The sequence below is a fragment of the Bombina bombina genome, chromosome 1 (genome assembly GCF_027579735.1).
Source record: "Bombina bombina isolate aBomBom1 chromosome 1, aBomBom1.pri, whole genome shotgun sequence".
In the NCBI taxonomy this organism is placed as follows: domain Eukaryota; kingdom Metazoa; phylum Chordata; class Amphibia; order Anura; family Bombinatoridae; genus Bombina; species Bombina bombina.
Genome location: NC_069499.1, coordinates 992,541,379 through 992,567,284, shown reverse-complemented (window position 1 = coordinate 992,567,284; position 25,906 = coordinate 992,541,379). Strand labels below are relative to the sequence as shown.

The window sequence follows — 25,906 nt, the reverse complement described above, 5'->3', positions numbered from 1 at the left end:
TACGCTGTAACTCCGGACACGTATCGCCGACAGTTTCGGGGCACGGAAAAGAAGCCTAACGATACCCATATGGAATGGGCGCACCGAATGCGGAGAGCGGCAAATCACTGGCTGAGCGGAAGTAAAGCGGTGACTGGGGAGGAAATTTTACAATTGTTTCTCTTAGAACATTTTTATAATGGCATGGAACAGCAAGGGAAGGAATGGCTGCGAGACAGGCGGCCTTCTACCTTAGAAGAAGCAGCCAAATTGGCCGATGAACATTATGACTCCCGTCTTCACGAACCCATGAACTACCGAGCTCCAGCACGGGTCGAACCCAGAGAGGTTTACCGTGCACCCCCTCGTGCTGAATTCCGAGCCCCGGTGCCCACAGGGCCCGTCCGACACTCAGGACCACCCAATAACAGCTCTGAGCGTCCCAGACCGACTTGCCACCGATGCAAGCAACCAGGGCATTTCATGGCTAGCTGCCCCCTTAATACGCACCAGACACCCAGGAATTACAATGACCCCCCCGGGCCCTCTGTGTTAACCAAGAGGCCCCTATGGAGGGATATGTGGGGCCGCTTCACGAGGCAGACCCTGTATATGCTGCCTCAGATAACCGCCAGCACCATCGGCAGAGGGTATGGCTCGAGGGGCGATCTACCGAGGGATTGCGAGACACAGGGGCTACTATCACGCTGGTACAGAGTCATTTGGTGCCAGAGCACAAGCGATCCGGACAGACTGTGGCCGTTAGAGTGGCGGGGGGGGATGTGTACAAAATTCCAACAGCTAAAGTGCATCTTGATTGGGGAGCGGGAAAGGGGGCTGTGAACGTGGGCCTAATGGATAATTTACCTGCCGAAGTACTACTGGGCAACGATTTGGGCCCCATGACTTCTGCCTATGCTCCAGTATGCAACAACGAGGCGGACCCAGTGACTACACGGGCCCAAGCCCGGACGGAGCGAGAGCTTTCACCAGTGCGGGAGACACAGGTAAGACCTACCCCGACCTTGCCTGACAGGTTAGGCCCCATACCCTGGGACACCCCAGATGCTTTCGAGGCAGAGTCTAAGACTGACCCGACCTTACAAAAGTACCGGGAACGAGCAGAGACCGGAGGGGGCGGGGCAGATAACGAAACATTCTTATGGGAAAAAGGGAAACTATACCGCTGGACAGAGAAAAGGGGACAGCGTAGGCGACAGCTGGTAGTGCCCCACAAATACCGTCAAGAAATCCTCAAAATAGGCCACGACATCCCCTTAGCAGGCCACCTAGCCGTTACCCGTACCCTACACCGCATTACTCACACGTTCTTTTGGCCAGGGGTGCACGCTGACGTTAGAACTTACTGTAACACCTGCGATGTGTGTCAACGAGTAGGAAGGCGAGGCGATCACCCTAAAGCCCAGCTAGTAAATATGCCCATTGTAGAGGAACCCTTCAGCCGGGTTGCTATTGACCTAGTGGGACCACTGGCTACCCCTAGTCCCTCCGGTAAGCGATACATTCTTACCGTAGTGGACTACGCTACCAGGTACCCAGAGGCTGTCGCCCTATCCAACATACAAGCGGATACGGTAGCGAATGCACTAGTACAGGTGTTCTCCCGGGTAGGATTTCCAAAAGAAATCCTATCCGACCGAGGCACCCAATTTACGGCTGAATTGACCCAACAACTCTGGCAGGTTTGCAAAATTAAGTCCCTCCTAAGCTCCCCATACCACCCCCAGACGAACGGGCTGTGTGAGAGGTTCAATGGGACCCTCAAGCAAATGCTCAAGACGTTCACTCAGGAATACCGAGACTGGGAACGCTTCCTGCCGCACCTCCTATTTGCTTATCGGGAGGTGCCCCAGGAAACGACAGGGTTCTCTCCCTTCGAGTTGCTCTACGGAAGAAAGGTACGGGGACCCCTAAACCTGATCCGGGAGCACTGGGAGGGAGAGATGGAGGCTGACGGTGTCCCAATTGTGCCATACGTGCTGGAACTCAGGGACCGAATGGAGCAATTAGCCAAATCCGTGCGGGCTAATCTCCAGTTGGCCCAGAGAAGACAGAAAGTATGGTACGATCGGGGGGCCCGAAAGAGAATCTTCACCATAGGACAAAAGGTGTTAGTACTTAAGCCGGTGAAGACAGACAAATTGCAGGCGTCCTGGCAGGGTCCCTACCAGATCGTAGAGAAAAGGGGAGACACCACTTATGTGATAGCTAGCTGCCACGACAACAATCTTAGAAAGACATTCCATGTAAACATGCTCAAGGAATATTTTGAGCGACCAGAGAACGTGACGGCCATATGTTGTTCCCCTCAGGAAGACCCCGACAGTTTACCCATTCCAGACCTATTAGAAAAGAGCCTCCCCACAGGTATAGTGGCTCAGGTTCAGATAGGGGACCGACTTAGCCCCACTGAAAGGGAGCAGCTCAACCAACTCCTCCAGTCCAAACACCTCACCTTCTCCCCGAAGCCAGGGTACACTACTTTAACCACCCACCAGGTAGATACTCCGGGACAAGCTCCCTTGCGCCAGGCTCCGTACCGAATCCCCGAAGCAGTTAGGACAGGAATGAAGAAGGAGATCGATGAGATGCTCCAGCTCAGGGTAATTGAGCCCTCCGATAGTCCCTGGGCCTCCCCAGTTGTCTTGGTGCCCAAGAAAGATGGGACCACCCGGTTCTGCGTAGACTATCGGAGGCTCAATGAAAATACCGTGACGGACGCTTACCCTATGCCCAGGGTAGACGAGCTACTCGATCGTATAGCCAGGGGAAATTACCTGACCACTATTGACCTCTGCAAAGGTTACTGGCAGATTCCCCTGGCCCCGGAGGCTATCCCCAAGTCGGCATTCGTCACCCCATTCGGCTTATATCAGTTTAGGGTAATGCCGTTTGGGATGAAGAATGCCCCAGCTACATTCCAGCGCTTGGTGGATAGGCTCCTGGATGGCTTCCAGAGTTTTGCTTGCGCCTACCTGGACGACATAGCGATCCACAGTGAGTCCTGGGAGGACCACTTAGCTCATGTGGGAATGGTTCTGGATCAGATCCGGGCTGCTGGCCTGACTCTGAAGCCAGAAAAATGCCACTTTGGGATGGCCGAGGTACAGTACCTGGGTCACCGGGTGGGGTGTGGAAAGCAGCGACCAGAGCCGGCCAAAATAGAAGCTGTCGCCAATTGGCCCACCCCCATCACTAAGACTCAGGTCCTAGCCTTCCTGGGCACGGCAGGGTACTATAGACGGTTCGTACCAGACTACAGCACACTTGCCAAACCCCTGACTGACTTGACCAAGAAGAACTTACCTCGACAGGTCCTGTGGTCTCCCCACTGTGAAACGGCTTTCCAGGCTCTCAAAAATGCTCTAATTAACGCTCCTGTCTTGGCGGCCCCAGCCCTTAACAAACGTTTTATCGTCCATACCGATGCTTCCATGTTCGGGCTGGGAGCCGTCCTCAGCCAAGTAGGCGAAGATGGAGGGGAGCATCCAGTTGCCTACATCAGCCGGAAGCTCCTGCCCCGCGAAGTCAGCTATGCAGCGGTCGAAAAGGAGTGTTTGGCTTTGGTGTGGGCATTAAAGAAATTGACTCCCTATTTATATGGTCAGGAGTTCACTCTGGTCACCGACCATAACCCGTTGGTGTGGCTGAACCGGGTCTCTGGAGATAACGGCAGGCTATTACGTTGGAGCTTATCGTTGCAAACCTTCAATTTCACCATTACTTACAGACCTGGGAAACAGAATGGCAACGCCGACGGGTTGTCCAGACAAACCGACCTCAGCCCCGCATAACCAGCGGTCTGGACAGCCTTAGTCTGCCCCGAAAAGGGGTCAGACCGTGTCTGCCAGAGTGTTCCACAGAAAGGGAGCAATGTTACAGAAGCATTAGTTATTTTGTTGTGAAAAGCTTATTTCCCAGCAGCAATGCCTGAACCAGCAAGCCAGCGCCTAAGAAGGGCTCCAAGAAAACCGTAACAAGTTTCATTTCATAAAGAGTTAACTCTTTTTTTTCAGCTTTTAGAAACTATTGTCTAATCACCTCTGGAGCCAGACTGCTAATTGATAAGATGAACTTGTAAACTTGTTATCTTAAGTACTGTAATCCTATTGTGGCCTGTCAAAGGACAGTGCTCTCTATCTAAATGTGTGATGGGGGATTTTGTGCTTCCCCCCCTCTCCCCCTGGGAGTGCCCTGTGTGCATGTAACCTTAATAAAAAGCAGGCTGGGCATCCCAGTCCTGAGTTCTTGTTTTGACCCTCAATCGCAGCGTTGACTCGTTTTTGTGGGCAGAAGGGTATCCTAGCTGTACTGCAGCTAAGGGAGATTATTCTATATTTGCGAGACTCATATAGAATACTATGGAAAGCAGCTTCTCCCCTCTTTAGCAATAGGGATCCAGGCTACTAAGCGGTCCATCTCTCAGCGAGACTAAGGGTAACCGTAACAAACCTCTATTCTCAACCATCTCCTATGAGGCCAAGAACAAAACTAGAGACAGCTGGGAGGGATTTTAAGCTCTGAAATGGGCTCTTGACCACCTCATAGTGGCAGGAAATATATCCCATAGGTTATGGAGGCCCGTGGACAATCATCATTTTATGAAAGAAATACCTATTTTTTATTTTTATGGGTATTTCTATAGCTATTTAAAATTATTTCAATGATAAATTACGTGCATTTAATGCTACGACTGGAGAGCTTTATCATTAATTCACCTCAGCTCACCTTAGGAAAAGTGAGAAAAAAATACTAGAATTTTTATAATAAACACTGGTGCAACTCTCCAAATGTGAGCTGAGGTGAACACACAGGAGAATAAGGAGAATTCTCCAAGTGCTTGATAAATCTTTGAGTAAGCAACTTAGCACACTAAATATATGCAACTTAAGGAACCAGAATAGTAGAAAAATAACATGCTTTAAAGGGACATAAAACCCCAAATTTTTCATTCATGATTCAGATAGAAAATACAATGTTTAACAACTTTCCTATGTACTTCTATCCTTTGTTGAAAAACAAGAAGGTAAGTTCGGGAGCGTGCACGCGTTTGCAGTAGTATAAAACAGCCTTTTTGCAACATTGTTATACATTGTTATACATTAGGCAAGAGCACTAGATGGCAGCACTATTTCCTTTTATGTAGTGCTCCAGGCATGTACACGCTACCTCTCCAGATATCTCTTCATCAAAGAATAACATGAGAACGATGCAAATTTGATCATAGAAGTAAATTGGAACATTCTTTAAAATTGTATTCGCTATCTGAAAAATGAAAGAAAAAATGTGAGTTTCATGTCCCTTTAATTAGTTAGAGCATGTCATTTTAAGACTATCAACACTAAACGACTGTTAATCCCGCCAAAGTCTTAAATACACAGCTGAAGTGGCACTTAGGAAACTGCCGCTGATCCAAGCAACAGCATTAATTGCACATCTGATTTGTGAGACTAGCACGGCTGAGTGGATCAGCAGCGGGTTCTGCTCGGGACTAGCAGAGCTCCATGAGTCCCAAACAGCATTTTTGCAGGGGATAAACACATTGTAGTGTAGGGTCGACAGTCTTAAAATGACATGCTTTAATGAATTGGAGCATGTACTTTTTCAACTAGTATGGCCCTTTAATAAAACAATTATTTGTGAATTATAATTACTTTACGTGTACTTTAGACTGTAATAAATCAGACACCAAATAAGTGTATATGTAAATGTTAGTAAAGATTGGCAACTACAAAGAAATATATTGTGTGTTAGCCTCTAGTAATGTGTATTATATTCCGTTCAATACCTATTTAGGGCTAGATTACGTGTGGGGAGCTAACTGTAGCACAAAAACAATATGGGTTATTTGCGCGTGAGATAAATAGCGCCCGTATTGTGAGTTGAAAGTAAAAGTGTTGAGGGCAATAAAATGTAATGCTCATCGGTTCAGGGTGACTTTGTTGCTCTAGGTAGCTGTTACCCGAGACAAAAAAGTTGCACAAAAAAACATTCAAAATACATTTAACTGTACATTTACACTCATAATAACACTGTCTGATAAAATTATTTTTAAAAATTGCATTAAAAAGTTATAAGGGTTCAAATATATGAGGTCTCAGGTGTTAGGGGGAAAAAAGGGCCCGCTTTAACATAGAGATACTTACATGCACATGTCTAAATATGTATGTGTGTATATATATATATATATATATATATATATATATATATATATATATATATATATAGTCAACTTATAAATGTATAGTTAGTCCAATAAAAAAGTATCATTGCTCAATGCAATACTCTTGTTATTTTGATATATATATATATACACACACACACACACGTGTGTATGTGTGTGTACAGATGTATTAAAGTATTTATGTGTTTTACTGTATATGTACTGTACATATTTCACATTCCAATGTTCTTCACTAATAGGATAACATACTTATAATTGTAAATATATATATATATATATATATATATATATATATATAAATCTTTATATACCTGTACCTGAATATCTATTTACAGAAAACAATCAGAGGAAAAATACACAATTAGCACTCACATTATCACAATTAGCACTCACCAAGCACAAAATACATAACTAATATCCTTTCAGTCTTATTTCTTTTTTTCTCTGGCCTAAGATAATAATAAATATTTACTAATAAGGGCCAACAAATATTCCACTAGGGATCCCTCCTTAACCCTCTTATTATTATTATTATCATCATCATCATCATCATCATCATCATCATCATCATCATCATCATCATCATCATCATCATCATCATCATCATCAGGTATTTGTAGAGCGCCAACAGATTCCGCAGACTCCTACCTCACTGATCCCTGCCAAATAATTCTCTAACCCTCCCCCCTCTCACTAGTAGCAGCCATGTTAGGTATTGGCAGCTGTCTGCCAGTACACAGTTTATAGAAATTGTATTGTGTTTTTTTACAATTTATTCATTAATAAAGAGCTTTTCTGTAGTGTAGGAGTTTTTGTTAACAGAATTAAATTGGAGAGGTTTTTTTTTTTTTTTTTTTTAAATACATTTTTTATTGAGGTTATGAGAAGTATTACATACAATAGTCATCCAATGACATTAAGAACAAAACATTGAAACATATATTATTCACCCACAAAAATAGGAAAGAAGTAGAGATATATAACAACTCTGGGCATACAGTGTGAGCATCTCAAGAAGAATATAAATACGATAACTATGAAATATACAATTATATCTGGTGTTCACACTACTAGTATTGTGGCTAAAGGAATTTACAACAAGTATTTAGTAGATGAAAATAGTATTGTGAGACAAGCGAGACTAGTAAGTCATTGATGGATAATGAAACCTCATTTTTATATTATTTAAATAGAGAGTATGGTCTCCACATTGTCATAAAGAACAATCACAAAATAATTTATTCTAGTAAAGTTGGGACAAGTGTGGATTAGGATCAGTTTGGTCGCTTTTGGACCAAATTAGCGAGGAGGGGGAAAGGAAGTTCAGCGGGCAAGAGCCGCTCTAATTGAAGTGGGGGAGGGGATGGGAAGCGGAGCCATATAGGATACCAGAGCAGTGAAGTAGAGGGAGTGAGTGAGGGTCATTTTGTATAGTTATAAAGATGGGCTTTAAAGGAGGGCCCTACTGTTTCTATGAGTAGTGGGGAGGGACCTAGATAGCTCAAGGTATAGTAATTAACAAAATAAGGTATATCCATTATAGATTATATACCTAGAGAGCCCTAGATAAGACGGTGTGTTAACATCCTTTAGATATTGCGTGTAATGCTCCATATGATGTATGCATTCACCCCTCACCACGTATCTATACAATTCTCAAGGCCCTAAAGGGCCACCATTGGGAAGACGCTGTTAATTAGTAAAATGGTGTGAATACGAATCTATACATAACAAAAGGTCTGCTCCAGGAAGGATATATGGACAGCTTCATCTATATAATCCACATTAATACTACTAGAGCTATAAGCAGGGTGTTATATTGATCCCACCTTTATGGCTTGGAATATTATGTAAGGGGAGTACTTGTAAAGGCTATGTCAATAAGTAGAAAAAAGTAACTCACATTTCTCATTAAGCTAAATCTAGGTCTCTGTTCTCCAAGGGACAATTAAAACTTAAAATGTGTTGTTCTGTTAGAGTAGCCCCATAAGAAACTCTAAATTTAAGATGCTTTGTAGAGCTCAATATTAATTGATGAATGCGCTCAAATAATCCTTTTTCTTGTAATAGGTGTAATGGGCACTCAATGGGGTGACTAGTTAATAGAGTTTTGATGTACATAGAAAGTAACCAACATTACAGTCATTAGTAAAGTGGTAAGGATAAAACTACTAGACTTCATAATCTATTATAATGATCTATTATATAAAGTATTTAGAGCTTCTCCACTGACATAGCATCTCACTGTGATTGCAGCTCAGTGTTGCTCTGACTACTCATTTTCCATATGAATCATCAGCGTACCTAAAGCCATGTAATAAATATTTACATTTGGAGCTGTATAGGTGTTATAATCAAAAACATGTTAGATCCAACAGCTCAAAACGAGACATATAAGAAATTGCGTTAACTGTGTAAATAGAAACTACGGAACTAACAGAGTATGTGCTAAACATGAATCAATAACTATGAACTAGACACGTTTCTCAGATAAAGTTGCTCTCATGAAAGTGTCACAGTATAATTAACCCAAAAGGACATTCCAGCCAATTGGCTAAAGTATCAAGTTTTATAACAAAGCTGTTACACCACGCCAGATTTGATCATGTACATCGCTGGATTATCCCTTACTATGAAGGGCCGCAGTGTAAAGGGCCTCGCACATAGATGACATCGTTGCGTAGGAAGTCCTACGGATAGACTCTGGACTCTATCTTATGGTAGATTTTCCTGGTGACAGGTTTTCTAGCTTGAATCAGAGTATCTATAACTGACTCAGAGAACCCATGCTTTGATAGAATTAAGCGTTCAATCTCCAAGCAGTCAGACGTAGAGAAACTAAATTTGGATGCTTGAACGGACCCTGTATTAGAAGATTCTGCCTCATTGGCAGTGTCCATGGTGGGACAGATGACATGTCCACTAGGTCTGAATACCACGCAGGCGCTATCAGAATCACCGAAGCCTTCTCCTGCTTGATTCTGGCAACCAGACGCGGGAGGAGAGGAAACGGTGGATAAACATAAGCCAGATTGAAGGACCAAGGCGCTGCTAGAGCATCTATCAATACCGCCTTGGGATCCCGGGACCTGGACCCGTAGAGAGGAAGTTTGGTGTTCTGACGGGACACCATCAGATCCAACTCTGGGGTGCCCCATAGCTGAATCAGCTGGGAAAATACCTCCGGGTGGAGTTCCCACTCCCCCGGGTGAAAAGTCTGACGACTTTTACTCCTGGGATGTGAATTGCTGAGAGAAGGAAGGAGTGATCCTCCACCCACCTGATTATTTTGGTTACTTCCGTCATCGCTAGAGAACTCTTTGTTCCCCCCTGATGATTGACATAAGCTACAGTCGTGATGTTGTCCGACTGAAATCTGATGAATTTGGCCGCCGTTAGTTGAGGCCATGCCTGAAGAGCGTTGAATATCGCCCTCAGTTCCAGAATGTTTATCGGGAGAAGAGTTTCTTCCCGAGACCATAAGCCCTGAAGTTCCTTCTTTTTTTGGGAACCACAACCAGGTTTGAGTAAAACCCCAGTCCTTGTTCTGCAATTGGAACTGGGTGGATCACTCCCATTGTATGTAGATCTTCTACACAGCGTAAAAACGCCTCTTTCTTTGTCTGATCTGTAGACAGACGAGAAATGTGGAACCTTCCCCTTGGAGGAGAGTCCTTGAATTCTAGAAGGTATCCCTGGGCTACAATCTCTAATGCCCAAGGATCATGTACATCTCTTGCCCAGGCCTGAGCGAAGAGAGAGAGAGTCTGCCCCCTACTAGATCCGGTCCCGGATCGGGGGCTACCCCTTCATGCTGTCTTGGTGGCAGCTGCAGGCTTTTTGGCCTGTTTACCCTTATTCCAGCATTGGTAAGGTTTCCAGTTTGCCTTGGGCTGTGAAGCGTTACCCTCTTGCTTTGCTGCCGGAGAGGATGAAGCGGGGCCGTTCCAGAAATTGGGAAAGGAACGAAAATTAGCTTTGTTCTTTGTTTTAAAGGCTTTGTCCTGAGGGAGAGCATGGCCTTTTCCCCCGGTGATATCTGAAATAATCTCTTTCAATTCAGGCCCGAATAGGGTCTTCCCTTTGAAAGGAATGTTCAAAAGCTTGGATTTAGACGACACATCGGCCGACCAGGACTTTAGCCATAGCGCCCTGCGCGTCAAAATGGCGAAACCTGAATTTTTCGCCGCTAACTTAGCTATTTGGAAAGCAGCGTCAGCGATAAAAGAATTAGCTAGCTTTAGAGCCTTAATTCTATCCATAATTTCCTCATATGAGGTCTCCGTCTGGAGCGAGTCTTCCAGCGCCTCAAGCCAGAAAGCAGCTGCAATAGTTACAGGAATAATGCAGGCAATAGGTTGGAGAAGAAAACCTTGTTGAACAAAAATTTTCTTAAGTAAACCCTCTAATTTTTTATCCATAGGGTCTTTAAAAACACAACTGTCTTCAATTGGTATGGTTGTGCGTTTAGCTAGTGTAGAAACAGCCCCCTCCACCTTAGGAACCGTCTGCCACGACTCCCGCATGGGGTCAGATATGGGGAACATTTTCTTAAAAACAGGAGGGGGGACAAAAGGGACACCTGGCCTATCCCACTCCCTAGTAACGATATCCGCAATCCTCTTAGGGACCGGAAACGCATCCGTGTAAACAGGGACCTCTAGGTACTTGTCCATTTTACACAATTTCTCTGGGATCACCAAAGGGTCACAGTCATCCAGAGTAGCTAATACCTCCCTAAGTAAAACACGGAGGTGTTCTAGTTTAAATTTAAAAACCAATGTATCTGAATCTGTCTGGGGAGGAACCCTTCCTGAATCAGAGACTTCTCCCTCAGACATCAAATCCGTTGCGCGTTGTGAGGGTATATCGGATACGGCTACCAAAGCGTCAGAATGCTCATAATCTGTTCTTAAAACGGAGCTATCATGCTTTGCAGGTAACACGGGCAGTTTAGATAAGAAGGCTGTAAGAGAATTATCCATGACTGCCGCTAAGTCTTGTAATGTAAAAGGGTTAGACGCACTAGAGGTACTAGGCATCGCTTGCGCAGGCGTAACTGGTTGTGACACTTGGGGAGAGGCAGACGGGCTACCCTCGTTACCTTCAGTCTGAGAATCATCTTGGGCCACATTCTTAAGTGCAACAATATGATCTTTAAAGTGTATAGACATATCAGTACAAGTGGGACACATTCTGAGAGGGGGTTCCATCATGGCTTCTAAACACATTGAACAAGGATTTTCCTTAGTGTCAGACATGTTTAACAGACTAGTAGAGTACACAAACAGGCTTGGAATCACTTTAATCAAATAAAAAACACAATTTGAAAAAAACGTTACTGTGCCTTTAAGAGATAAAAAGAGCACACAATTTTACAAAACGGTGAAATCTAGAGGGGGAGCTATATGGACAGCTTTGCTGTGTGCTCTCTTTGCTACTTCCTGTAGGGAATGAGAATATCCCACAAGTAAAGGATGAATCTGTGGACTGGATACACCTTGCAAGAGAAATGGCCGATCCTCAATAGTTGTTGCGATCGTAGTCTCGGCAATATCTTATGTGAATCCTCAATAGTCAGGTGTTCAGGGTACTTGTGTAGTCTCCCCAGATCATACACCCCAGCTTAGTAGAAAATTTAGCTGCACTGAGCGGTCATAAGGTCATAAGTGGAACTATTATGAGTTGCGACCGCTCAGATGCAGAGCTTGCTCTGCCCCCCCGGAGAGTTTTTTTTAAATTACATGCTCTATCAGAATCATGAGCGTTACTTTTGATCTTACTGTTCCTTTACCTTTGTTATAATAAAGACTTAAAATTCAGCTTTTCCACGGAAATACTCTTCTCATTAGATGAAGTGATAACTAAAGCCTGCCCTTTGAAACATACTGTATTATCATAGCGTAATGACTTTCTTTAGCTTGTCACTACAAATTGATACATAGAGAGCGGTGTGACAAATTCTGCTGTACATCTCTTCCCCTGCCTGCAGCAATTAATGTGCCAACAGAAAGACGCTTATTAATAGTGATTAGAAATTCAGGAGAAAATAGAACAGGAATAAAATGTTCATGCACCTTATAAGCAGTGGGATCCAGTAATATGTTTGTATGCCATTACATTTATATTGACATTCCTTTTTTTCCTAAGTGTTACTATGTAAGTTAGGATTCCTTAAAGGGATATGAAACCCAAGAATCGTTGTCATGATTCAGATATAACATGCAATTTTAAACAACTTTCTGATAACTTCTATTATCAATTTTCTTTGTTCTCTTGGTTGAAAAGCAGGGGCACATACCTTGGATCCGGCCCATTTCTGGACCACTATATGGCAGCAGTTTTACAAGAATGAAAAACAAAGCAAGCGGTGCTTACCCCCAGGCAGTATGATGGGCTGCTTTCTTCAGCGATCCTGTACAGCGCGTCTCCAGCGTGTGCACTGTTCACACTCCTACGGATGCCGATAGGAGCCAGATCCAGACGTCTTGGTCCAATGACGTCAGCAAACTTGAGACATACAAAGAGGAGACCGGCTAACCATCCGCAAATAAATCCAAAGGAGTAATAGGTAAGATGCAAAAAGCGGGTTTATTTCACAGGTACAAACACTGCATTAAAAACAGAAAAGGGCATGCAGAAAAAAGCACCAAACGGACATACTCCGTAGGTTACAGTACAGTAACAACAAACATACGCGTTTCGTGAGGGACTGCCTCACTTGTTCACTGCTTAAACTGTGTACTGGTCTGTAAACCTATATAGAGAGGTATCTATGTTAATTGAACAGGTGTGTTCCATTAAATACTTATATTAGGGACTCTACACAAGTTCTCAGTGCTCTACAAACTATCAATTGGAAATCTACTTATAGATTTATTACAGTGGATGTGGCCTCACTTTACACCTCCATCCCACACCAGGCAGGTCTTATATCAGTTTCTAATATTTTGGACAGAATGTCTGGTTTCTCAGAGGATCTTAAACATTTTAATTTTTTTAATTATTTTTTGTTTGAGGGGTCTTACTATCTGCAGAGGCGTGGAACAGCTATGGGGGCGAAATTCGCCCCCTCCTATGCCAATCTCTATATGGGATGGTGGGAGCTGCTCCACGTCTATGCAGATAGTAACCCCTTTAAGAAACATACAATTTACTTTGGACGTTATATTGATGACCTGCTATTGGTGTGGGATGGAGATGAGGAGTCTGCATCTAAATTTATGGAGTATTTAAATTGCAATGATCTTAATTTGAGCTTTGTTGAATATCAGAATACAACAAGGATTGAGTTTTTGGATATTGAAGTATCAGTTGAGAATGGGTTGATTGTGACAGATTTACATAGAAAACCGACAAGTGGTAATACCATTCTTAACTATAGATCTTGTCATCCTCAACATGTACTCAAAGCTATCCCTAAGGGTCAATTCATTAGGGCAAAGAGAATTTGCTCTAGTGAAACCCTGTATAAAAAGCAGAGTGAGGATCTGTGCAGTAGACTTCAAAATAGGGGATATAATAACCATTTATTGTCAAAAACTAGACAAGTTGTAGATAGTATGCCACGTGAGTCCCTTCTGCAATACAAGAAGGGAAGTAAATTATCTTCCAGTACTTTAAATTTGCCTAATAAGGTGGTCTTCAGTACTCCATATAGCTTGGAGTACAGAAAAATCTGTGACATTGTTCAAGAAAGTCTCCCAATTTTACAAACTGACCCTGTTCTGGAGAAAGTGATCTCTAGTGGTGTCAAATTTGTGTCCAGAAAGGCTAAAAGTATTCAAATTTATGTATCCCCTTCTTTTTTACCAGAAATTAAAAGAGGCACTTGGCTACCAACTAGATCGGGCTGTTTTAAATGTAGAGGCACTAGGTGCATAACCTGTGATCATATTACGGAAGGGAATGCCTTTCAATCATATAGCACAGGGAAAGAATATACAATTAGATATAATCTTAATTGTAATTCAACACATATAGTGTATCTCATGACATGTAAAGGTTGCCAGGTCCAATACTTAGGAAAGACAAAAAGAAGGTTGAGGGACAGAGTATTGGAACACATCAGAGACATAAATGACCCAGATATCTTTACCTCAGTGGCCTCACATTTTAAATTTGACCATCAAGGGGATTCTTCCCTAGCATTTTTTCAGGCAATTGATCATGTGCCCTTCTCTAAGAGAGGGGGGGACAGGGAATATCAGCTAAGTAAGAAGGAGGTCAGGTGGATTTTTAACATGAACACTAGGACACCTTCTGGTTTAAATATTGAGTCAGACGTTAATCTGTTTGTATAATGCACTTCATCCTGGCATTTTAAATAATGAGACTTTTTTCATTTTTTCATTTATTCTTGGATTATTTTTTGTTGTCTCAATATACTTTATTTTGTGGTAAGAATTTTTCATTTTATATGCACAAAATGAGTTTACATATATAATAGTCTAATATTGTATTTATATATCTCTTCCACAATGTAATTGTATAATATTGCAATCCTGTGCTAACACTGTCTATCGCAGCCTGTATATATGAGGGGTTAAAAAGTTTACATAGTAGTTAAAGTATTTAATGGAACACACCTGTTCAATTAACATAGATACCTCTCTATATAGGTTTACAGACCAGTACACAGTTTAAGCAGTGAACAAGTGAGGCAGTCCCTCACGAAACGCGTATGTTTGTTGTTACTGTACTGTAACCTACGGAGTATGTCCGTTTGGTGCTTTTTTCTGCTTGCCCTTTTCTGTTTTTAATGCACTGTTTGTACCTGTGAAATAAACCCGCTTTTTGCATCTTACCTATTACTCCTTTGGATTTATTTGCGGATGGTTAGCCGGTCTCCTCTTTGTATGTCTCAAGTTTTACAAGAATGTTATCCATTTGCAAGAGCACTAGATAGCAGCTCTATTTCCTGTCATGCAGTGCTTCAGATGCCTACCTAGGTATCTCTTCAACAAAGAATATCATGGGAACAATGTAAATTTGATAATAAAAAAAAAAAAGTTTCCTATTTTCTTCTAATGGTTTTAAATGAGTTTCATATCCCTTTAACGTGTTTGTGATCCTGTTTATGGCTGCTTGTGCTTGTGATTCTCTATATCGGAGTGGAGTTTCCTATGCATACTTTGCTCTATGTTGCGGATATGGCTGTTTTGCGATATGTGAGGGCAGATGCACGTGTGTAAGTATAACTGTGTTTATGAGTATCTGCTTGTGCACCTTAGCATCTTCATCCTAACACTTTACTTCAGTAATTCCTCCTGTATGCGATGCCTGCAGTGTATTACTGTTTTTGTGTAAGAATATATAAGATGCTTAAACACTCCTTACCGATAACAAATGCCTCCTTGGATTGTGTACCATGCTCATTGTACCAAGGTGGGCGCCCTGCAGTGTAGATGGTTCTCTTGCTGGTTCTGAGTAAGGGGGGCTCAGATTTACATTGGCTGGTTGTTCTTCTGCGTGAGGAGTGTCCAGAACCAACTGGTGGCAACAGATTATGACTGGGGTCTGCACTGCAAGTAAATATGATAAAAAAATGTTGTTTGACAATATCCTATAGCAACATGTGTCATATCTATCATCAAACAATAGGAAAACAAAAATGAGATAGGCATTACACTAAAACATTAATCTGGTTTACTGTAGGTATAGTATTTATATTTCATGGTGCTCGGACAAAATTCCGACGGACAAAATGCCAAAACACATTCGTCCGTCAGACATATGTCCGAAATACATTGCTTCCGACTGCACGCCGAACAGCACAATCACGCAATCACGTAATTGCGTAATTGTCATCAGTAAAAAAGCGGAAAATTTAAATATATATTGTGGCTACTGAGGTAAAAAAACAACACAAACACTTAAATAAATAAAGTTAAAAAAAACATCAAATTAAAAAAATGGAGTTCATAAAGACGTGTAAAGGAGGAAGAAAAATGTTATATGAAGGTTATGCATACATTGTAGACAAAAAAAAAAGAAAATGTCACATATTGGAGATGTGAAAAAAAAGGTTTTTGTGGAGGAAGGCTAAAAACCATTAATGATATAATTGAAAAAGATGCATCAAATCATTCACATCCACCTAATGCAGCAAGAATTTTATCTATGAAAACAATTGAAAAAATAAAAGAAGTTGCTAAAAATTCAGAAGTAACATCAAGCATAATACAAAATTGCACATCTAATTTCCCCCTTGAAGCAGCAGGAGCTCTACCTAAAAAAGAAACTCTTGCCAGAATGGTACGTCGACATCGAACAACACCAAATGGAAACATTTTAAATGATGATTTAAGAAAAACAACCAGAGGAGAAGATTTCATCATGTACGAAAGTGAAAATTTAATCATTCTGTCTACTAAAAAAATGTAGATCTTCTTTCAAAAAAACAACACTGGCTCTGTGACGGAACATTTGACTCAGCTCCTTTAGGTTTTCAGTTGTATACAATACATTAATAGAAGATAACCATACCATACCATTAGTATACTGCATATCAAAAAATAAAAATCAGGAAACTTATAATTTAATTTTTAGTATTATAAAAGAAAAAAATCCAGATATTAATCCTATATCAATTACTGTAGATTTTGAAAGAGCAGCAATAAATTGCATGACAAATTTTTTACAAAATACAATAATTTATGGATGCTTTTTCCATTTTTCCCAATGCCTGTGGAGAAAAATACAATCTTTGGGCTTAAAAATATGGTATAATAATGAAAAAAATGCTCTGATCATAAAATGCTTAGAAGCATTAGCATTTGTGCCAGTGGAAGATGTAGTTGAAACATTTAATGACTTTGTAAAATCAATAGAAAAACAAAACAGTAACATTTTATCTGAATTTTTAAATTATTTTGAAAAAACCTGGATTGGCGAACTACAACAAGGTACAAGAAGAAAACCTACTTTCGATATTACGATGTGGAACACTTTTGAAAGAACAAAACTAGGGTTACCTAGAACAAACAACTCTCTAGAAGGATGGCACAGAGCATTTGACCAACAAATGTCTATAACCCACCCAAGCATTTGCAGACTAGTTTCAAAAATAAGAAAAGAACAAGCAGAATGGGAGTTAACAATTGAAAAAATTAATTCTGGAGTTGAACTGAGAAAACCAAACAAAAAATATGAAATCATAAACAACAGGATAATGAAAGTTTTAGAAAAATACAGTGAATACTCAAGATTAGACTTTTTAAAGGCAATAGCACATAATATATAAGATTTACTTAAATAAATCAAGATGCATTCGGCCGAGGGCAGATACGATCCAAAATTTTCTGTTACAATCAGTGACTCGGGCGCCGCAACCGCCTCTGGGAACCTATCCATGGGTCCCTACCCTCACGATATACTTTTAACACATAATATAATTATTATAATTATAATATTATAATTAATATGTTATATATAAATTGATTTAATTGTCTTTTGTCAGTCCACTATTAAAAATGTTATAAATGTTATATATAAGTTGATTTAATTGTCTTTTGTCAGTCCACTATTAAAAATGTTATAAAACCGTGATTTTTAAGCTTCATTCCCACCCAGCAGCCGGATAAATGTCTTTCGGAATATTGTCCGTCCGACAAATGTCCGTCGGACAAGCGTCAGTCGGATAACAGTCCGGCCACAATATTTCATATAACCCGATGGTAAAAAGAGGTGCACTCACATGCTGCATCTACAAGGACATCATAAGCGTTGAAACACAGTGAGTGTCTTTATTGGTCATTATTACACCCATGGCATTTTTCTTATTCACATATAATTTACTAACAATTCTTATAACAATACTATGGACAAAAATACTGTGGACCATAAAATACTACTCTCTCCACCCCACACTTAAAGGGCCACTAAACCCAAAATCTTTCTTTCATGATTCAGATAGAGAATACAAATTTAAACAACATTACAATTTACTTCTATTATTTATTTTGCTTCATTTTTTAGATATCCTTAGTTGAAGAAAAAGCAATGAACATGGGTGAGCCAATCACACGTGGCTTCTATGTGCAGCAACCAATCAGCAGCTACTGAGCATATCTAGATATGCTTTTCAGCAAAGAATATCAAGCGAATAAAACAAATTAGATAATAGAAGTAAATTAGAAAGATGTTTAAAATTGCATTCTCTTTCTAAATCATGAAAGAAAAAATGTGGGTTTCATGTCCCTTTAAGACTTATGAATGAGGGTTCTGCTCAGCTACTTAGAAAACAAACACTTTAACTCCCAGTGCCATTTGATAAAGTATCTTTTAATACAACTGGATACACAGAGCACACAGAGTAGTGTGGCCACCACTAATAGAAATGATTACCCTTGGTCCCTGGTTGTGAATGTTGTCTTGGGCAAACAGATAGCAGAATCCTTTGCTCTTATACAGTGAGCTGCTCATACAAACACTGCAAGATAAGGTGATTCATCCCACCACTGGGCACACAAGATGAATGGTAACTGGACCCAGAGTGGGAAGGATATCCCATGATTTACACCTCTAATGACTGCAGATTACAAGTCAGACCTGAGTGCTAGGATGGAGTATTGATAGCTGAGTTCTTGAACCCTGCTCTGCACATGCACCTCTAGGAATGAATGGCACAGGACCTTCAGGAACGAACCACAATAAATAAAAAGCTTGGCGCCTGCGTGAAAGAACTGCACAGGATTCAGGGACATCTATGTTGGACACATTTGTATCTGTAAGGTATGACAGATCACTAGCCCTATGGGAGGTGTCAGAGTGCTGCATAGGTAGGTGTCACCCACACTGGGGACTCACCTCGTGTGTGTCCCCAGGTTCCAGCACCCAGTCCCCCCTGAGTCCGGACACACAGGCAGGCTCATCCTCACAGGTCCCATCTGTCCCTATCAGGGGATTATGTTCCAGGTCTGATATTAATAGCACAAACATTATATATATGGAAACACAGCCTGCTGTGCTGTTATAAACAGGCACAGCCAATCACATTACAATGTGCAATCACAACAGATCACCACAAACACACAACTCAGTGTCTGCACACTGTGCATTAATAGATTATTTTTTCTTGTTCTATAATAGTTCATACTTAATAATCTATGTATAAAAGAATAAATTACAGCAAAGAGTAAAGGCAGGTATTAGATTACACTCTTCTATTTATTTGGATAGCTTTGTGACTGTCAATACATACATACATACATACATACATACATACATACAGGTACAAATCCCCAAATCTGGAATTCCAAAATCCAAACTCTTAAATTAATTTTTTTTTAAAGGAAAATTATCAAAAATCACTTTTCCCCTGCCTCTAAGTCACAATATTCTCTGCCGCTGTCTTTGATTTGATTTTTGTGTTCAAAAATGCAAATAACAGTCTTTATTTATTTAAACTATTTCTGATTAAAGCACTGTACTATCGTTCTGAGGGTACAATGTATACAAAAGTATTAAAAATGATATAAAACTACCTTAAGGTTACATGTGTAAGCAATATTATGACATGTAAATATTGTCTAAATTATATAAGATATTGTAGTACATCCTCTCTGCAAACTGTCCCATTTTATAGATGCAAATATTCCAATATTCAAACTATTCCGAAATCCAAACCTTTTGAGGTCCCAAGCAGTTTGGATAAAGAGTTTTCTACTTGTACACACACACACACACATATATATACATATATATATATATATATATATATATATATATATATATATATATATATATATATATATATAAATAATACACACACATTTTATATATATATATATATATATATATATATATATATATATATATATATATATAAATAATACACACACATTTTATATATATATATATATATATATATATATATATATATATATATATATATATATATATATATATAAATATATAAATGTATATATATATATATATATATATATAGAAAGCAAAAAAAATGCACTCTCAGGACTTTTCCACAAAAAACCAATTTAATGGAACGTTTTCGGGGTTCACAACCCCTTCATCAGCATGCAAAACAAACAAAATTCAACTCATTTATAGTGTTACATATCAATTACAACATATCAACCTAAGTGTCTCTCCAAAGGAAAAGTGCGCCAATTTTTCGAATTTGGAACGCATATTGCGTTCCACAGTGCTATCCGAAACCGGAAGTTGTAATACCTCACTTCCGGTTTACGGATTCAACAGACAAAACGTGAAATAAAAGATAAAGTAGTGTACTCTACAATTTCAAACGTATTAATGTGACATACTAATTTGAGGGACTTATTATAACAACAGTGTGCCACCTTCTAATAAGTGCCAAGAAAATTGTGATGGATATACATTGTCGAACGTTGCTACATCCGGTCGGCATAGAAACAGTAACCATGGTAATCATAAACAACTCTGATTGCCAAAAGGTGCCATAATTTGCAATGGTATGCCAGCTGAATGAAACAACAATATTCATAGTGCCATAAGTAACGTGTACTGAATTATATACAATCATATTGTATATATAAAAAAAGAATACTAATTTAAAAATTGAATAGTTAAAAAATAAAAATTAAAAAATAAAAGTTGGACCATATGACAGTACAATTGATTGGAATGGCAAGTTACAAACGTAATGTTGCAAATGTGAGTGCTGTGACTCATAATGTATCGCCAGTATATTACAGCAAAGTGGCGTTAAACATATATAATGCTACACTAAATTCGCAAGCAAATGAAGATCAGATTAGAGCAGTAGATATATATAACAGTATTATAGGGCTGTGCTATTTGGGCTGCTTTTTCGTTAGGGCACAGTTTTCAATTAGATTAAATTTTGACCATTAGGGGGTAATGGCTTACGACGGCCAAAATGTGCCAACAATTAAGTGAGGGGGGTAACCTTATTTCAGAATTCTAGCCTCCAGTATAATTGCAAGGCAGGGATATATGAGAAGAGGTGATACAGATAAGGATCATGGACATATAAAGCTCATATAGATACTATCCACCTCTGCAATTTATCCAAGTGGATGTGACTTTTTAGTGTCCGTTTTTAAGACTGGTGGTGCATGTTAAAGCAATGGGTAATGGCTCACGGCGGACCAGGCTTCCACAGAGAAGGTGGAGACAGATGTCCCACCTAAACTGTGCCGTTAGGCGCACAACACTTCCCCCTACACCTAGGGGAAACTGAAATGTGTGCCAAAACGGAGCCACCATGTCCACCTGGCATACCCCAAGTATGTGGCACCCCAGTTGTGGATCACATAATGCTCTTAAAGTCCGGCATGGTGTTCAGGCCACCTGGTTGTATTGTGCCTAATCTGAACATCCACTGGGCCTCTCGTCTCAGAAGTTGCTTATTCCGGTCGCCACCCCGATCTAATGGGGGTATGTGGTCGATTAGAATATAGCGGATGGAAGATACTGAGTGTCCCTTGTTAGCGCAGTGTCGCGCTACTGGCTGTTCGGAATCGCCGGTTTTAAGTGCTGTCCTTATGGCGTGGCGATGATTAGCCATACGCTCACGAAGTGTGCCAGAGGTCTTCCCTATGTAGAAACAAGAACATGGACAAAACAATAAATATATAACGTGAGTGGTGGTACACGTTATGGAGTGCCGGATGGAGCATGCTCGATTGGTGTGTGGGTGATGGAAAACTTTGGTACCCACTAGGCCATTACACGTTGTGCAGCCCAAACAACGATAGGAGCCCCTTATATTCCTTTTCATCCCTGTTGAGTAACACTGTTTGGGGTCCGTTTTCACCAGAAGGTCTTTGAGATTAGTTCCCCGCTTAAACCCAACCATAGGTCGTAGGTTATGGGTAAATGTGAGTTTTGGGTCTGAAGACATAATTGGCCAGTGTTGTCGAAGAATTTGGCCGATATTTTTTGTCACTGGAGTAAAAGTGGTGGACATAATGAGCTTGTCACTAGCGTCCCTTTTTGGTTTGGGTATAATTAATTCTGTCTGTGTTAGCCTTGAAACAGATTCCACAGCATCATAGATTATCGGGGTCTTGTAGCCCCTGTTCTGGAACTTCTCACCCACTCCTTTCAATTGGGAGACCCCCGTTACAGGATTCGAATTGTTACGCATTGTTCTTATGCATTGTGATTTTACAATGCCCTTTAATAGGGCTGGGGGATGGCAACTATCTGCCCTTAATATAGAATTGCGGTCGGTGGGTTTATGATACAATGTGGTTCCTAATTTGTTAGAATCCTTGAAAACTGTCAAGTCCAAGAAATGAATGGATGCAGTGTCAGCTGTCATCTTAAACTTGACATTGTCAGTTGTGTTATTAAACACATCAAACCATTTGTGGAGTTCCTCCAGGCCCCCTCGCCACACCAAGAAAATGTCATCTATGTATCTGTAATAACAGATGATAGATACGTTCGGCGTATTCCATAGGTACATGTTTTCAAATTGTGACATATAAATATTGGCGTACGAGGGGGCCATGGAGGAACCCATGGCTGTGCCGGCAGTTTGCAAATAAAAACTGTTTTCGAACCGAAAATAGTTTTTAAACAGACAGAATTCAATGAGGGACAGTAAGAATCCTACTGGGGGACCCTCATAAAGGGGGTTACCCGTGAGGTGCTCTTGTATAGCCTTAAGTCCGTCAAGATGTGGTATAATGGTATACAGACTGTTGACATCCAGAGTGACGAGTAAATCATCTGGCTGGATGTCAACAGTCCGTATTTTACGAATGAAATCATTCGTATCCATAACGTAAGACCGTGTTTCTTTCACCACTGGCTGTAGGAGTACGTCCACATATTGTGCTATAGGTTGGGTAAGTGATTCCCTGGCTGACACAATAGGACGGCCCGGTGGGTGGTCTAATGTTTTATGAATTTTGGGGATTGAATATAGGATGGGTATCTTAGGGTATGTGGTAATGCAAAAGTCACGAATGTGCTCGGTTATGTACCCTTGTTCAAATCCCAATTCAATCAATTTGTCAAGTTGTATTTTGAATAGTGTAGTAGGGTCAGAAGTTAACAATTTGTATGTCTGGGTGTCTGATAATTGCTTCAGGATGTCCTCTCTATAATCACTGTAATCTAAAAGAACAATGGCCCCGCCCTTATCGGCGGGCCTTATGACTATAGAGGAGTCATTCTGGAGAGTTTTAATAGCCTTCAATTCATCTCTTGAGAGATTATGTTTCCATAATGTATCTTTTCTTTCTGTGTCCAAGTCCTGTGTTACCAACCTCAAAAATGTTTTGGTACTTGGAATGCTATTGCTGGGTTCAAAAGAGCTAGGTACACTACATTTAAGTTCAATATGGGACTTCTGTACAGACGAATCTTTGTTTTGAAAGAATTCTTTAATCTTAAGAGATCTATTTAATTTGTAAAGGTCTAGTTTAAGATCAAATTCAGAGATTAAAGTGCTCGGCACAAAAGATAGGCCTTTATTAAGAACTTTACGTTCATTATCAGTTAAGGCATGTGCGCTCAAATTGACAATTATGTCCTCTGTCGTGGTCGTCTGGGGGGTCGGTGTCTGATACCCCGCCCGCCTGATATGGGGTCTGTTATGCCTCCCCCTCCCCGAGACCGTGTTGTTACCCCTAAAAAATGACTAGGGGTTGAGTGTGATCTGGGTTCATGTGAGGAGAATTGATCCTGATGCCTATGTTGACCAGGTGGAGTAAACGCAGTGCCAGAGGGGTTCCTATCGGTATCAGTGGAATCTTCACCACTCGTATCTACCGTGTCAAAGTGAACCCGTCTGGTTCTGTGTCTCCTCCTGGTCTGATTCCCCTGTGTGTTGGTCAGCCATTTGTACACTTTTCCCTGCGTGTAATCACTATTGACAGTCTCCAGTTTTTTATTTTTAAATGTGATTAAATCACTCTGGTATTTGTCAATTTGCAATTTAATTTTTGATAACCAGTTCTCTTGGGTGTCATTAGTGAGTGTGATACTATGTAAAGATTCAAATGTTTGTATTTCAGTCCTAACTTTACTAAGGATTGCAGTGACCTCTTCAATAACCAATAATATTAGGTCTAAAGAGCACTTATTTAAAATATAACACCACTTTTTTCTGAAATCTGGGTTATCACGCCCAATAGTGGGCACATTGTGGACTCTAAACCCACGGGGAATGTGTCCTGTTCTATAATAATCGGACAGATAGCTGCCATGTAACGCCAAATCAACCTCTCTTTTTTTTAATTTAAGTAAAGAGTAATATAAATTAACTGGGGTCTCACCAATTGTTTTGGAGATGGGTGCAAACAGAATCCGGTCGGCATCATCAGGGGTGTAAGATGCAGTGCCTGTCTAAATAAGTGCTCTTTAGACCTAATATTATTGGTTATTGAAGAGGTCACTGCAATCCTTAGTAAAGTTAGGACTGAAATACAAACATTTGAATCTTTACATAGTATCACACTCACTAATGACACCCAAGAGAACTGGTTATCAAAAATTAAATTGCAAATTGACAAATACCAGAGTGATTTAATCACATTTAAAAATAAAAAACTGGAGACTGTCAATAGTGATTACACGCAGGGAAAAGTGTACAAATGGCTGACCAACACACAGGGGAATCAGACCAGGAGGAGACACAGAACCAGACGGGTTCACTTTGACACGGTAGATACGAGTGGTGAAGATTCCACTGATACCGATAGGAACCCCTCTGGCACTGCGTTTACTCCACCTGGTCAACATAGGCATCAGGATCAATTCTCCTCACATGAACCCAGATCACACTCAACCCCTAGTCATTTTTTAGGGGTAACAACACGGTCTCGGGGAGGGGGAGGCATAACAGACCCCATATCAGGCGGGCGGGGTATCAGACACCGACCCCCCAGACGACCACGACAGAGGACATAATTGTCAATTTGAGCGCACATGCCTTAACTGATAATGAACGTAAAGTTCTTAATAAAGGCCTATCTTTTGTGCCGAGCACTTTAATCTCTGAATTTGATCTTAAACTAGACCTTTACAAATTAAATAGATCTCTTAAGATTAAAGAATTCTTTCAAAACAAAGATTCGTCTGTACAGAAGTCCCATATTGAACTTAAATGTAGTGTACCTAGCTCTTTTGAACCCAGCAATAGCAGTCCAAGTACCAAAACATTTTTGAGGTTGGTAACACAGGACTTGGACACAGAAAGAAAAGATACATTATGGAAACATAATCTCTCAAGAGATGAATTGAAGGCTATTAAAACTCTCCAGAATGACTCCTCTATAGTCATAAGGCCCGCCGATAAGGGCGGGGCCATTGTTCTTTTAGATTACAGTGATTATAGAGAGGACATCCTGAAGCAATTATCAGACACCCAGACATACAAATTGTTAACTTCTGACCCTACTACACTATTCAAAATACAACTTGACAAATTGATTGAATTGGGATTTGAACAAGGGTACATAACCGAGCACATTCGTGACTTTTGCATTACCACATACCCTAAAATACCCATCTTATATTCAATCCCCAAAATTCATAAAACATTAGACCACCCACCGGGCCGTCCTATTGTGTCAGCCAGGGAATCACTTACCCAACCTATAGCACAATATGTGGACGTACTCCTACAGCCAGTGGTGAAAGAAACACGGTCTTACGTTATGGATACGAATGATTTCATTCGTAAAATACGGACTGTTGACATCCAGCCAGATGATTTACTCGTCACTCTGGATGTCAACA

General features: G+C 40.7%; 1 protein-coding gene across 8 annotated transcripts in view; it reads right to left on the bottom strand.

Annotated features, from left to right (window-relative positions):
- Positions 1 to 25,906, bottom strand: part of UCKL1 (uridine-cytidine kinase 1 like 1) — a 306,712-nt gene that overhangs the window by 204,508 nt on the left and 76,298 nt on the right. For 3 of the 8 annotated variants that reach the window (XM_053711232.1, XM_053711124.1, XM_053711336.1), the window contains exon 2: positions 15,524 to 15,708. The exons of 2 other annotated variants lie outside the window; for them this stretch is intronic. Coding sequence is in view for 2 of the 6 variants with exons in the window: in XM_053711124.1 (XP_053567099.1) it covers positions 15,524 to 15,708 (185 nt within the window). In the remaining 4 variants the exon portion in view is untranslated. Of the gene's footprint in view, positions 1 to 15,523; positions 15,709 to 18,532; positions 18,871 to 18,994; positions 19,130 to 25,906 lie in introns of those variants that run through there. 3 more of the 8 variants (XM_053711066.1, XM_053711280.1, XM_053711386.1) reach the window with 3 other exon arrangements.